This window comes from Anomalospiza imberbis, chromosome 2, assembly GCF_031753505.1.
Source record: "Anomalospiza imberbis isolate Cuckoo-Finch-1a 21T00152 chromosome 2, ASM3175350v1, whole genome shotgun sequence".
In the NCBI taxonomy this organism is placed as follows: domain Eukaryota; kingdom Metazoa; phylum Chordata; class Aves; order Passeriformes; family Viduidae; genus Anomalospiza; species Anomalospiza imberbis.
Genome location: NC_089682.1, coordinates 59,591,671 through 59,606,795, shown reverse-complemented (window position 1 = coordinate 59,606,795; position 15,125 = coordinate 59,591,671). Strand labels below are relative to the sequence as shown.

At 38.3% G+C, this 15,125-nt stretch overlaps 1 protein-coding gene across 3 annotated transcripts in view; it reads right to left on the bottom strand.

Moving 5' to 3' along the window:
- The window catches only part of ZDHHC20 (zinc finger DHHC-type palmitoyltransferase 20), a 49,175-nt gene that overhangs the window by 13,458 nt on the left and 20,592 nt on the right, over positions 1 to 15,125 (bottom strand). For all 3 annotated transcript variants that reach the window (XM_068181294.1, XM_068181296.1, XM_068181295.1), the window contains 5 exons: positions 12,848 to 12,942; positions 8,718 to 8,838; positions 7,279 to 7,348; positions 6,127 to 6,159; positions 5,221 to 5,341 (listed from right to left, as the gene is read on the bottom strand). In XM_068181294.1, coding sequence (XP_068037395.1) covers positions 5,221 to 5,341; positions 6,127 to 6,159; positions 7,279 to 7,348; positions 8,718 to 8,838; positions 12,848 to 12,942 — 440 coding nt within the window. The remainder of the gene's footprint in view (positions 1 to 5,220; positions 5,342 to 6,126; positions 6,160 to 7,278; positions 7,349 to 8,717; positions 8,839 to 12,847; positions 12,943 to 15,125) is intronic.

Sequence of the window (15,125 nt, the reverse complement as noted above, 5' to 3'; positions counted from 1 at the left end):
GGAACCACATTTAAATAATGACAGCAATATTGGATTTTACCTTTGGACAATTCTCTGCAGCTTTCCTGCGGCAAAGCTTTGCGCAAAGAAAGACAATTTATTAAACACTAGTATTATGTTAATACAGGGTGGTTGAAAACAGCACAGGCTTTGCTAAGAACAAAATGGCTGGTGTGCAAATGTGCTCTTGGATGTGCCAATTTCCAAAGCACATCAGCAGCTTTAGCCCGTTCTCCAAGAAAATGAAGACGTATGCAAGAGCACACTACTAACTTCCAAGGCATGAAATCTTCTACTGAAGCATAGATGTATTGGAATTCAGATTGTGACTGGATCACTTTCAAGTGGTTGCTCAGCTTGGTCAGCATGACTATACCAATTTCCTTCTTTGCTAGTTGTTTCTGTCACAAATAAGATTTATGTGAATAGTCTGTATGATGAAACCATTCACAAAGGTCTGAGAAGCTCAGAATACTCCTGAGGTATAAAGTAATGGTTTATTAATTAAAAATCTTTCTGACTTCAGAACATATCCATTACCATTAGATGTAGTTTCAGCCAAAACCATAAAAAATAAATTGCCATTCTTTGCACAATTTTCTTCATTTAAAAGAGATCCGATAACAAATCAGTACAGTTTTTCTTCTTCCTAATTTCCTTCATTACAGAGCAGTTTGTAGGGTGTATCTTTAGTATAACACCTGAAATTGAACCAGTGCTTGAGAAAAAAAAGGAAGAAACAGGAAAGCTGGGTTCAAATTAGCTTTTAAATTCTAAACTTTATACCTAAAGAGTGGTATCTTGGCTAAGATGCTAGCACTTAACTGATCTGTTGTAGGCAAGATGTATGGCTTTTAAATTCCATTAATATGTGCAAAAAGCTTAGGGACAGCCCAAGCATCTACATTAAAGTCAGGCAGATATACACAGCATTTTCAAAAGTGCTAGCTGCCATCAGATAATTCTACAGTAAGCAAGTGACAAGCAGAGTCCAGGTCTCTAAACTGCCATTTAAGTTCAGCTTCCTTTTTACTGTCCATTTTATTACTTATTTACTGACAATTCGTGCAACAGTCCCTCTTCCACCTGCAGTAGGGATATGTTGTGTTTTGTGATCCACTGAAATCCAGCCTAGCAAAATACTCCAGTTGCTGCTTATTCCTAAGCTTCATGTTGAAGCAATAGTCACTCTTTCTACCTCAGAGCACACTGCAGTGTTCCCCACCTGCCCAACTGATTTTTGTAACTTAAATTCCTATGACTTTCTTGAAATTACATATTTAAACAAAATAATTCTCTACAAGGAATTCACAGGAGCTTATTCTGATGCTAAAAGACCAGCAGCAGCTTAGTCCTCATGTGTTCTCTGGGTCAGAAAATCTATGTTTATTTCACTTGCATCTTCCTAAACCAGCACCTCTAAAACCTGGAGGATTTTTTGAATTATGCATGATTACTCTGCATGATCCCCAGGGAGCATTTACCTCTTCTGACTATCCCGTTTCAGCCACTGGTTGTAACTTCCTGAACGCCTGTTGCAGAACTGAAGCATCTTTCAAAAAAGGCCAATTCTTTACTGGAGAGAAGCATGCAGTCTTTGAGTGTGTATAACAAGCTTATTCACAGTGGTGTTCTAGCAGCAGTCCACATGCCCTCCACATGTGAAAAGAACTTCAGACACTGGTTATTTAAGATCATTATGCTCAGCAGCAGCACAGAAGCAGAGACTTGCAGGTGAGAGAGCTGCAGAGTTTACAAAAGGAAGCAATTTGCCCAACACAATCTGGACTAGTAGCACACAATAGGCTGAAGCCAGTCACTATTCATGAGTCCCCTACAAACTCTTTCACAAACAGAGTAATTTGATTGGTATCAGGTCATTAAACCCCTCAAACAAAAAAGTGCTGTCTGAGCTTGATTTGTTCCTCATTTTTCAGTATACAGGTCTAGCTTAATCTTTGAAAAAAACTCAGATCTGTTTTACATCCTTAGTATAGGCAAGAGGAATGAGTTCTAACTAATGATGTGGAATCACTCCTTTTTTTTACCCCCCTATTATTAATACAACCAAAGTTTTGCAGAAGCACATGCTATCCACCCAGGACATGTATCACATCCTTTATTTAGCTATACTCGGGATTGAAAATTAATCTGGAGGACAGTGAAAGACACTGAAAATGACTGGAAAATATAATGGTTTCAAGGAGGTGGCATTGCAGCAAAATAAGAGTAGACACAAATATAAGTTGGGAAGCATCACCATGCACTGTGTAAACAAGGCATCAAACACTGGGTGTCCGGCCAGTGCTGGTGTTTGTGTCAAAAACATTTGGTAAAACTGGCATTTTATCTTTAACAACCTCTGAGGTAGAAATAAAAATGACACGGATATAGAAAAAGCAGTTATAGGTATAAATAAAGAAATCAGTCACATTCCCTTGATCTACAAAACAGATTTTAACATCAGCATCAGGATGCAAGCCTGTGGTAAACATTTCCAGTCAGTGTAGTTGTTCCACTACTGTATGCACAAAACCAAGACCTTTCTTCAGCACTTCTGCATAGAGCATGAAATGTCCTGTGGAAAAGTCCTGCACGTGCAAGTGAGAAATACAAAGGCTTTCTTCAAAAGAACAATTTGGTAGGTGTGCAAGTCTCACAATGTTTCCAAGTATCTGCGTAGGAGCATCACATCTCTATGCAAGTTTTATCAACAACGCAAAACAATGGATCGCTACGTTTGTGTAGTTAGCACGTACACCTCCACAACCTCATTACAAGTTCTTCCCCCAGGCTACATTCCCCAAGAAGCAGTCCATACTTCTTTCAAACACTGGATATATCCAGCAGTTTGTTGAACAGTCTCTGTAAAACATCTGTGAGGAAGCAAAGGATAAGCACTATTTTCTGAAGCTATACTGTAACATTTCCTATAGTCAAGCTTTGTGGGGAAAAAACAACCTTGATTTGCTCAGTTTTAGAGCATGGTACTAATAACATCAAGCTTGTGGGTTTTTAATCCCCATATGGGCCGTTTGCTGAAGATTCGGACTCGATGATCCTTGAGGGTCCCTTCCAACTCAAAATATTCAGTGGTTCTGTGCATCTAGACAGCCTCAACAGAAAATGTCCAAACAGCAATCTGTCTGATGCTGTAGCAGACAAAGCTGAGGATTAGCAATATATTGAAGCAGTCTACAGACAGCATGTGTCAGCAGCATTCTGCTTTCGTTTGCATACAGATGTAGAGAGAACCTTCCAAGAGAACACTTGCCTAAAAGCTTATGCACAAGAGACATATAAAAATTTGCAAGCCTACATGATTATGGAGCTGCCACCTCTTTCTGGAAATGTACTTTAATAAGTCAGTTATAAGCTCAGAAGAGTCTTAGCTTTGTGAAGTGGGTGACTTAATATGAGTAAAGTGAGTCAGAGACCTATTCTACTGATAAGATCAGGGCATCACCAGATTCTGTCTTGGAAGTATCTGGAACTGAAAGCAAATACACAACTACATTGTCTATTGTTACATTTCAGAAGTAGCCCATTCTTGCAGGAAGGATTTTTAACAACTGAATCAATAATAAAAAAATAATCCCTCTTAAATTTACTTCCTCTGCTTGAGAGTCCACTTCAACATTGTGTCCAATGAGCTTTGGAAGAGTCCTGCTGCAAATGTTGGTATTAAATGTTTGTTCATTGTAGACAGTTGTCCTGTGGCCTTTTTCATTGCACTAACAATTATAAAGTAATACAACAAAGCAAATTCTTTTTTTCGCTCAAGCACTGACTGGTAAATACGTAAGAGCGTATCTACGGTTTAGAAATTGCGTACAAAGCACTGGAAAGCAGCCAGGCAGATGTTTGGAAAAGGCACATTCAGGGATTGAAAATTTAACTATTTACAGCCAAGCAAGACTGAACAGCAGAATCAGACCATTTAATTTGAAATATCTTTTAAGACCCAGCTGTGACTGATAAACACGTTTATGGCTTTCATCTCACAGTACTGACAGCTCAATTCCCACATGGCTCCTTGCTCTCCAGTGACAGGCTGCTATACAGAATTCACAGGTTAAGAGAAACACAGTACTTTGGCAGATCAGACCCACAAGTTTGAGTGAACACAAACTTTTTTGCACAGTTTATCTTACCTAATGCCAACTGTCTCAAAGTACAGCTATTTTGAATACACGATCAAGCTTCTCTTACTTGCTGACATGGCAGCAACCTTTTGCTCCAATAAAGCAAATATCAATATCTACTACTGCAGATAATTACTACTTTTCCCAGTTACTCTGACAGCAGCCAGCATTTAAGAAATATGTGGTGTTATTTACCCAAAGATGTGATTGAGACCCTTCCACTTGTGGTAACTTTTTGCGTGCTCATTAAGGGAAACAGATTAAGGGAATTCTGCCACTAACACTTCAGCCTAAAGATAGGAAGGCACACTACAAGTTTTTGTAGATGAAAGGGAACAACTACAGAAGGCACTGTGTTCAGGCTGGAATGTGATTGGAACAAAACTGATAGGAGCAATATAACACTGACATACAAGGATGGTTGCCTTCACATAAATGTTATTAAACATATGAAGATGCTATGGGTATTAACCATTTGACAGCCAATAACAGTTGCAAGGAAGATGTATAGCATTCATACTGTACATATTTTAGCATTCTATTCATACCAGATCATAAAAGCCACTAATATGAAGTTCAAACATGCCTATGTAGGGACTCCAAAACAGAGCTCAGACAGTTCCCAACAAATTAATCTGCCTTATCTGGCAGCAGATTATCCACAGACAAGTCTGGGAAGATACAAAATCATTATTTATATTTCACATTTGTCAGTATCTTTATATATACATATATATAATTGTTTGATATGGTCTATTCCTTCTTTATCTACATATCTGCATCCCATAGTCTCATAAAAACCTGAGCTGTGCCACTCAGTTTTGATGGAGCAGTGAAATTGCACAGTGTCCTCATCAAAACTCCTTCCCCCAGTTCCTCATCCTGGGCAGTGTAATGCATTTACTTCATCAAAATTCATAAGGTTCTCCTGCTTCAGTCACTTTGATTGATGTCACTAATGATAGTGAACCACAGAACAGAGTAAATGGTGAGTGACAACATGCTGATGCAGCCTCCAATAACACATGCAAGATTAAACAAATGAAAAACAACCAAAAAAAGCCTTAGAACTTACTGTCCAAAACTTTATGAAGTACTGCAAGACTGTAGCAGCAACAAACAAACAGTACAGTAAGGAATACATTAAAAACAGGAGGAAGAATTTGTAGTTAGAAAATCCCACACAATTATTCACCCTAGAAGGAGGGGAAAGAGAAAGAGGTTACTAAGGTATACAAAAAATAAAACAAACAAAAACCCACAATACATTGCAGAGCAAAATGTGTATGATGTCAGTGGTATGTCCAAAACATTCTGGCACCAGTGTTTCAGAAGCATTTTAAGCCACTATTTTGAAGGAAATTTCTCAGGCTGAATGATCTAGGCCTCTCACATGAATTTTGCCCCCCATGATTCTGTAGGACAGGACATGAGCTGGCAAAGCGTTACAATACAGACAGTCCATACAGGAAGCAATTCCCACTATGATCTAACTGCAGTCAACACAGAAACTAACAGGAACCTCACCATCAATTTCAGTGCATGCTGCTTTAGTTACAAAACCACCTCTAAGTCAACTACTGGTAGTATTGTTTTTCACAGTGACAGCAGATAATATGTTTACTGACTACCAGTGAATACAAACTGCAGAAGAGTCTGTCTGAGTGCATCACACATATCATCTAGAATCCAGAAATTACTCTCCCATTGCAGTGGGTATCTCCTCTCCTGCTAACACCAACAGAGTAAACAAAAGAAAGAAATGGATTTTCTCACAGCTCTTGTTAATGCCAAGGTTTCTCTGTACAAGGAGAAACGGCATTATTTGGACTACTGGGCTTACAACTTTACACAGCATCACATATTTATGCTCACATATTGAAGACCTTCTGTGGAAATAAAGGTTTACTCCAGAAGTGCATTTTTGAAGCAACATCTAATTCACCATTCTTATACTGATTTTTTTTTAAAATAAACTTACCATGGACAGTGGTGGTCCATTTTTAATACACATCTGAAAGAGAATTTTCAGCAAGTTAAGAAAAAAAAAAAAAACATTTTCTTTCCAAGATACGTAACTTTAGCTTCTACAGTTTCAGGTGTTGTTTTTTATTGATTGATTTTTTCCAAGTATTTTGCCTTAGTGTATCTTTTTCAAGCCCTTCTCAATTCATACCAATTCTCTTGATTAGAGCAGCTGTTCTTTCACCCAAAAGGACCAATTGAGATTCAGAAGACTTATGAGGAGAGCTTCTTAAATTAGCATGGGGAGCAATACTGAGCAACACCACGTAGCAGTTCATTAAGCTACACTAGTTTTATGTGCGCGCAGAGAAAACAAATCCAAATAATCTGTCAGGGTTGTGTGGATAAGGTATGTTAGCCTGGCATTCACTTCAACTAAGTCTACCTTAGAGCTATTTTTTCTACTATTTTGTTTGCTGCTTGTCTTTTTTTTTTTTTTTTTTTTTTAAGTTAATGGAGGAAAAGATCAGCACAAAGGGCAATTTGAGTAGTTCACATGCCACTTTAATCCCATTTTAAAGTAAAGACAGATACTGGACATTTCAGACACAGAGACATTCATTGTATTTGCTAACAAATTTGATTTTAGTCAAAAGATGAGTATTAGGTTCTCCAGTTAATGAGATTTCCTCAAGCTCAGCCTACTGAAGTCTCATGCATGGCCTCAGCCTTCAGTGCCTGTGCAGACCCCTCTGATGATTCACAATGAAAACAGGGAATAGCAGTGATGTTTTTGAAATGTTAAAGGCATATGATTTTACTGTCAATTTTTGAGATAAACATTTTTAGCAGAACACATCTGTTTCAAAGCTACAGAAACAAGATACAGTGAAAGAGTTCAATAATAAGCTTTTGCTGGTGCTGGTATCTCAGACCTACCTTTCTTTACTTTCAATCTATATGATCTGTTTAATTAATTAATTTTTTAATATAAGCTTTGTTTTACAAAGCTACAAGCAGGTTTCCTAAAAAGTTCTGCCACTTTAGACAATAGGGCTGTACCATAATATTGCACCAACAGAAGGAACTGACCCACTGAAGACATGAACACACTAAAGTGATGATTGCAGGAAAGAGAAAATCTGTAATTCCAGATTCAGACACTTACACGTCACATGCAGAACAGTGGTGGCAGCGGTCAGGTTTGATCAGCTGGCATCGATCACAGTATCTGATTGCTGTATTTAAGTGCAAGGGTCAGGTCAGTAGAACTCATTTGATTTTATGAAAGCTTTCCCCCTTAACGTGAACTGAATCTTAAAAGAGCTTCCTGCCCTCCCCTGCCACACCTGTTCTCACAGACTGTCACACACTTAATCTGATATGTAGTTTTGATTTTTTAAAGAAACGTAACATATGAAAGTATTCAAAAGTATCTATTACTACTCTACTGAATCCATTTTCATTTTTTCTTTGACTCCCAAGTCTTCCCATCCTTCATCCTCTGGCACTGCTCCCCCTTTCACCTCTGCACAAGGTACTAAGGCATCCCATTGTGAAAGTACATTCTTTCGGCAAGTCAACCTTCTGCACTAGCTTTCTCTATCCACTTCACCAAACAATGATCTAGCAAGACTGTCCAGTAAATCAGTTCTTCCTCATCTTTCCTGGATATTTTTAAACAGACCTTTAGGTTTTTCTCAATGGAAATAAGACACCAGCACAGGCAGTTTGAAAGCAGGAGGAAAGCCAACACCTACAGCTAAACAAAACTCATAAGAGCTGGCAACAGCTTCCCAGACCACTCTAGGAACTGAAGACTGGGATTCTCTTAAATGGAGGCTTGTATTCAAAAGAGCCAGGTGTCCTTAGACCTTCATTGGAAAAGTCACAGTAAACTTCAGCAATGGTTATTCTGAGAAGTTTTTACATTTTTGGAAACTCTACAGGGTTGCTAGTTTCAAGAAAGAGAAAAAAGATATATACCCGTATAAAAGCTACAGATTTTAAAAGAATATACATATGCATAAGACAGCACTTTCACAGATCATTCATCTATAAATTGGAATAAATTGCCTACATATATTAAAAGCAAATCCAGAAACAGTCCATAACTAGATTTGTACTGAATTGCAGATGGGAATGAAACAACACTTATTTGTTTTTAAATTGTAAAAGTATGTTAAGATCTTAAGTATGTTTCTCCTCATGCTGAACCAAAACAGCTCAAAAAAGAAAAAGAAAAGATGAAGTTTAAGTGGGGATAAAAGTGATTATAAAATAGAGCAACACATTTAATTTCCCTTTTTCAAGCTATCTTAGCTATATTTGTTTGCTATGTTTATTTTTAATTGCCACAAATGGAGATAACTGCTGTCATCTCTCTTCTTGCTAGAAGATAATTTTTTTTTTAAATTTCAAGTCGTGGCTTTATGTTGAGAACCCCAGAAAAAGGACTGCTCTTTCTCTCAGGGGGATTAAACACCAGGACAAACAAATAACAAAACATCATAGCATTTGCAATATGTGCTTAATATATTGTTCATTCAGTGGCAACAAATGAATAAACAGCAACTTCAGGAGCATACAATTATCTTTATATCTTACCTCTCGATGCTGTTGTCGTATAGATAGGCAAGTCTTTGGCAGCTCTTCTTAAAATCTCCTGCTGGGATTCTGGTCTCTCTTCTTTTTCATATTGCTCTTTATCAGCTTTTGACAAGCAGAACTAAGAGGGATGTAGAAAATGGACAGGAGGGGAAAGATTAATTATTACTTTGCTTTCCAAGGAAAAGACCCTTTGGGTGTTCCCATTCACTGACCCAAAAGCACCACATAAACAAAAAAAAGAATGCTACAGAAATTAGAGGAGATCCTTAGAACGCCTAAGTTTCTGGATGCATTTTGGATGTATTTAATCTCTGGATGTATTTTCAAGAAAATAATCTTTATCTCTGTTCCATTATCTATAATATTTTCTCTTCAACACAAGGGAACACAGAGACTCAGAGTGAATTTTAAGGTACAAACTTTCCTTTAATTAATGATAAGCATAATTTAAGTGAACTGTGAACAAGAGGAAGGTGCAACAGTCCTTTGCTGCTACAAGGCACTGAAGTTCCCTTATCCCACTTCCTCTCTAACAGAGAGGCATACAAACCAGATGGGGGAAAAAAAAGACAGGCGAGGGGTGTGGTGAGCTTCACAGCTCCAGCAGAGAAGCTGGAAGAGTTTAACTGGATTTTTAACTCAGGAGTAGTCAACACTAGTCTCAAAATTCTTAAACTGTATTGAAAGCAACTTCAGCAAAACCCGTACAGTTTGAGAGTGTGCTACAATTCTGAGTAAAGCCTGACTAGCATTCCTGTTGAAACCTCACTGAAATGTAAGCCTTTACCAGAAAATCCTGGAGAGCTTTTACTCATTTGTGAAACACTTAGTTTGGTATCCGCTGAAACAGTATTTCCCAGCAAGCCCCACAAAACCCAGTGTGCTGACAAGGCTCTGTGCAGCAGGGGCTGAAATGACGATTTTCTTTGGTATTTTTCTGTTCCGAAGCACTTCTAAACTCTGCGCTTCCTGCATGGACTACAAAAGCCCTCTTTATGAGCACACATAGACAAAGCATTCATGATGGAGAGTGGAAAATGCTATGTGTGCAGCTGGAACAAAAACTGACTTAGTGTGGTTTAGTATGATCGCATTTTCCTACCAAAAACATGTGCATGATTAGTTCACATAGATTTTCCTCACATCCTGTACTTTTTCCTCTTTTGGATTACAGTCAGTTGGCAAGCTACAAGGAAGACTCCACTTAGAGCAAGGAGGAAGCAGTAAGACATTGCTGCAATTTCTGCTGCTATTTCCTAACCCAGAATGCAAGCAAGATGCCTCACAGCTCACAGGATCTAGTTAAGCCTCCTGTCACACATAGTACCATCCCAGTTATTGCGCCTACACACCCTTCAAGTATGAAACATGAAACACCCTTTTAAATAACCAGACACTAGAATTAATCTATGCAAAGGGTGAAATTAAAGTTTAACATTTCAGCCATCACCAAGAGTTTGACCTAATTATTTAAATTTAACCACTCAGATCGATATTTATTCAAGCATGAAAACTGGAGACGCTCACATCAAAAGTTTAAGACAGATGTGAACCATCATTCCAGCAAACAGTAGTGCAATACACCTTAATCCCTACTACCCTTGTGAGTCTGCTAGGCGACCCAGGTCTCTGTGACCTGCAATCAAGCAAAGGTTGCAGGAAACATGAGTACTACCTCTACATGACATTTCAAGGCAAACTATTAGTGCACAGAAAAGGAACCCAACAAAAAGATTTAAAACTTTTAAAATTTGTCCATGTAACAACATGGTATTGCTCCAAAAATCCTGGATACGATTTTGGTTTTCCAAAAAGCTACATTTCTGTTCTAATTTCAGAACTTAATAGGGCTATGAGACGAGACCACAGTCTCTCAGTACAATAGCAGGATATGTTCAAAGGCATCAAAGGTTGTCTGTTACCACACAGCAAAGAGAATTCCCAATGAGGTTCCAGCAGTTCTTATTGAAAACAGAAAGAATCCCTTTGTTTCCTTCCTCTTTCTGGATCTTGTATAATGCTGATTGTTCTTTCTTAGACAAATGCACAGGGAATGCACAAATGCACTAAGACAACAGCAGCTGCAGAATCTTTTTTTTAGTTCAATAGTAAGATCACAGGATGCTATTTGTTTTGCAAGAATGGCCAATTTGAATGATTAAAAATATATACATTTACACTCTCACACAGTGGAGAGATACTGAAGTCAGGTATGTCTTTAAGTATAAACAACATAAATTACTCACTAGTACATGAAAAGAAGGGATTTGCCCAGAAACAGAAAAAGTGGTGCTGGGTTTTAAATTTGGTTGGTTTTTTGCTTTTTAAAATTTTTTTGAGTGCGTTTTTTTGTTGTCCTGATGGGAGAAGTTTTTTGTCCTTTTTCATTTAAAGCTAGCTGTAGAAGAAAATTTTATTAAATCTGATCTCTCTCCACAGTCAATATACAAAAAATTCATTACACGCCATATGCCTTTCACTTGCTGAATACAAAAAGCCTGCTACATCATCACTGTAACTACAGGAAAAGTACTGTCAGAATAAGCTTGCTATTAATGAAGAATTCAAGAAGACAGTAAAAGTTACTAGGCATTAGCATTAACAGCAGCTCTAGCTCATATAGCTTTATAAAACCTAGAATAACACCATTTTGACCACGTTTTAACTAGTTAACCTGCTTAACTCAACCATTTTCCTGCAAAAACATCCCAGAAAAAGCAAAACCAAATTACTCTGAAGACAAGCCCCTTTGAATTTTTAGGTTTAGCAATTCATAGAATCATTTAGGTTGGAAAACATCTAAGGTCATCAAGCCCTGCCATAAACCCAGCACTGCCAAGTCCACCACTAAAGCAGATTCCCAAATGCCACATCTATAAATGTTTTAAAACCTCCAGGGATGGGGATACAACCTGTCTGGTCAGCCTTTTCCAGTGCTTGTGACAACAAGCCTTTCAGTGAAGAAATTTTTCCTAATATCCAGTCTAGACCTCCCCTAGTGCAACTTGAGTCCATTTTCTCTTGTCCTATTGCTTGTTACCTGGGAGAAGAGACAGACCCCCACCTGGCTACACTCTCCTTTCAGACAGTTACAGAGAGCAGTAAGGTCTCCCTTGAGCCTCCTTTTCTCTAGGCTAAACACCCCCAGGTCTCTCAGCTGCTCCTCACAGGACTTGTGCTCCAGACCAACAGCTTGTGCTCCAGCTTCAACAACTGCATTTAGACTTTTTGCTTAGCTGAACAGCAGAACAGTGTTTCACTTTTTACACTTCATATTTTATAGCTTTAACATACAGATCTCTAAGTCATAATTAAGCATTACAGAGCAGCGTTTGCTTTTTCTTCAAAACATGGGAATAACTTGTCTCAAGAATGTTTAAGGTTGACATTAGCACTGGATGTCACTCTTGCTGAAACAGAATAAAAATTCAACCCCCACAGAGCAACCAACATCCCAAACAGTTTGGGCAGTTTAAAAGCTTTGTAAAAACAAGGAAGAGAAGTGCAATATTTTAAATTCAGTGCCTGTATTTAATCCTTACATACACACACATTAGAGAAAATGGAAAACAAGGTAATCCATCTCAGGCTTATTGGAATTAATATGGTTCTTTTTCAAAACAAAACTTCATCATGCATTCTTCCGCTACTATATAAAGCTTCTTTGTGTAGTCACATCTCAGTGTTCCTAAACCTTAACACTTGACTAATAAGTGAGTTCAGTCCTCCAGGTCATAAGTATACATTGCATTACTACCCTTTCTTAGTCAAACAATAATCAAACTGCCTAAAAAGGAAACATAAAAATGCTGTCACTGTATTTCATTTATCAGTTTTAAAAATTCCAGGTTTCAAGCAAGCTACTTCATAGCATAGCACTGTACAGGACTGCTAAGCTTGTGATGTTTTAAGCACACATTTCATATAAGGAAATGTCATTACACAAAGCATATGGTATTTTAAGATTAACTTGATCATTTTCATTCATGATACACTGTCATGCTGTTCTATTTTAGACAATGAGAAGGGAAAGGTGAATCATGCAGTACTGCAAACAAATTTCATCACCGAAAACAGTTCAGCTATTTATAAAAAAGGCATTCACATTTTCATAACATTATACTTACCTCATTAGAGGGGGTTGCAGGAGATGTGAAAATTGTCTTCCCATAGGACCATACAAACATGACAAATGACAGATGAAAAACTACAAGGTAGACAACTGCAATAAAATACAAATAAGAATTTGGTGAATATAGCTGAAAAGAACAAAAAATAAACCCCTTGACCTTTGAGGAGGGCTAAACAACTACATTTAGCACTCTAGGACTGTTCACTTAAAAACATTTAAATAAACACCCACCCTCACTCCCCAAATGTTATAGCTGCTCTTCCTCAAGGAAATAATGTTTTTATTATAGATTACAAAGTGACCTTGAATGCTTCCAGGGATGGAGCATCCATAACTTCTCTGGGCAACATTTGCTGCTGCCTCACCACTCCCACAATAAAGAATTTCTTTCTAATACCTAATTTATACCTGCCCTCTTTCAGTATGAAGTCATTCTCCCTTTGTCTTATCATTCCATGTCCCTGTAACATATCTTTCCCCAGGACTCCCATAGTCCCCCCTTCAGGTACTGGAAGGTGCTATTAGGTCTCCCTGGAGACTTTCCTTCTCCAGGATAATAAGCCTCAGCTCCCTTAGGCTGTCTTCAGTTGGAGAGGTGCTCCATTCCTCTGATCTTCTTTGTATCCTCCTCTGGACTTGCTCCAATAGGTCCATGCTCTTCCTGTGCTGGGACCCCAGAGCTGATGCAGCCCTGCAGGTGGGGTCTGAGCAGAGCAGAGGGGCAGAATCCCCTCCCTGGCCCTGCTGCCCACACTGCTTTGGATGCAGCCCAGGACACCACTTGCTTTCTGGGCTGCAAGCACACTCTGCTGAGCCACGTGGGCTTTCTCATCAACCAGCACCCCCATGTCTTTCTGCCCAGATTGGATTACTTCTCAATCCATTCTCTGCTCAGCCTGTACTCATGCTTGGGATTGTCCTGACACATGTGCAGTACCTTGCTGAACTTTCCAAAGCAGATTTTGCAGGAGAAAACAAATCTACAAAAGCCACCCCCCAAAAACCAACCAAACAAAATACACTGCCAAAAAAGGCCCCAGCAAAACAAAACCACACGCTCTCCCCCCAAACAAACCAACCAATCAAAAAATCCCCAAACACAAAAACTCCAAACCCCAGAACTGAACACAGCCTCACTTCTGGCATGTAAGTGACTAACCTTTTTGTATAAAGATGATGCTGTAATTCTGTTCTAGATTATCACAAAGTAATTGATTACTTACTGACCTACATAATTCAATTCAATTTCTACTTCTAACAGAAACAGCACAGTACTGTGCCATTACAAAAGGCACTGGTCATGAATAACAGTTAAAATCCTCAAATAGGGATTTGGAGAGTACTGCACTCCAGTCATGTCAGATGTGAGTTAAAGATTTTCTTACTATCTTCTTTCAGATCATCTGAGAAATACAAGATGTAAAAGTCCTATTACAGTCACAGTGGCAAAAAAATGTAGCTGGGTTTAGGCAGGAGCGCAATAAATTTTCTAATGAGTATGCATGATATTGCTGTCTTAAAGACCAGAAATGCAGACCTTATGACCCAGGAAGCTCCTTCCAATCTTGTTTCCTCTAATGGTTTATTTTATCACTTGTCAAGAGGAAACAGATCAGTTGTGCCAGAACAGCAAATCTTAGAAAAGTCACATTAAATATTTATATTATCTTCATTTATATTATCTTCAGTTGCAGTAAAGTAGGAAATTTGACCTACTTTTCTGTACAGATAGAGTACTTTCAGAAGCTGTATGAGGTACTTAATGGATGGCAAAAAAGGTTCAAAATTTTGGGAACCTCCAACAGCTCAGAAAATGCTTGTGCACCATGACAGAAGACATGGCTTAATTTATCATCTTTCAGGATTTTCACTGTTTATTGCAATGAAAACAAACAAATTTCATTTGAGCTTTTGTCAGAGAATTACTGTTTTTACCTTTGCCTCTGATTCCTCCAACCTCATAGGCAGACTTGGCAAATTTTCAGCTGTGGAGCTGACAGAAAATGCCAGAAACAAAACCCTTTTCTAAAGCCATCCTAAATCTGTTGTCTGATAGGAAAGAACTTGTGTATTACTGTAGTAGGCTCTGCATTATTAGAAGTTGTCCGTTATGAAAAACATATTCTACATTCAAACACTATGTGGTTAAGCAATTAAAGAATGAGAAAATGGTTTGGAAGTGAGGAGAAAAGGACATAAAACTGGAGTGGAATCAGTGGCACAGATCAGAACTTTGGTGGAGAAGAGGGCAAGAAAAATTGAATAGAAGGAAA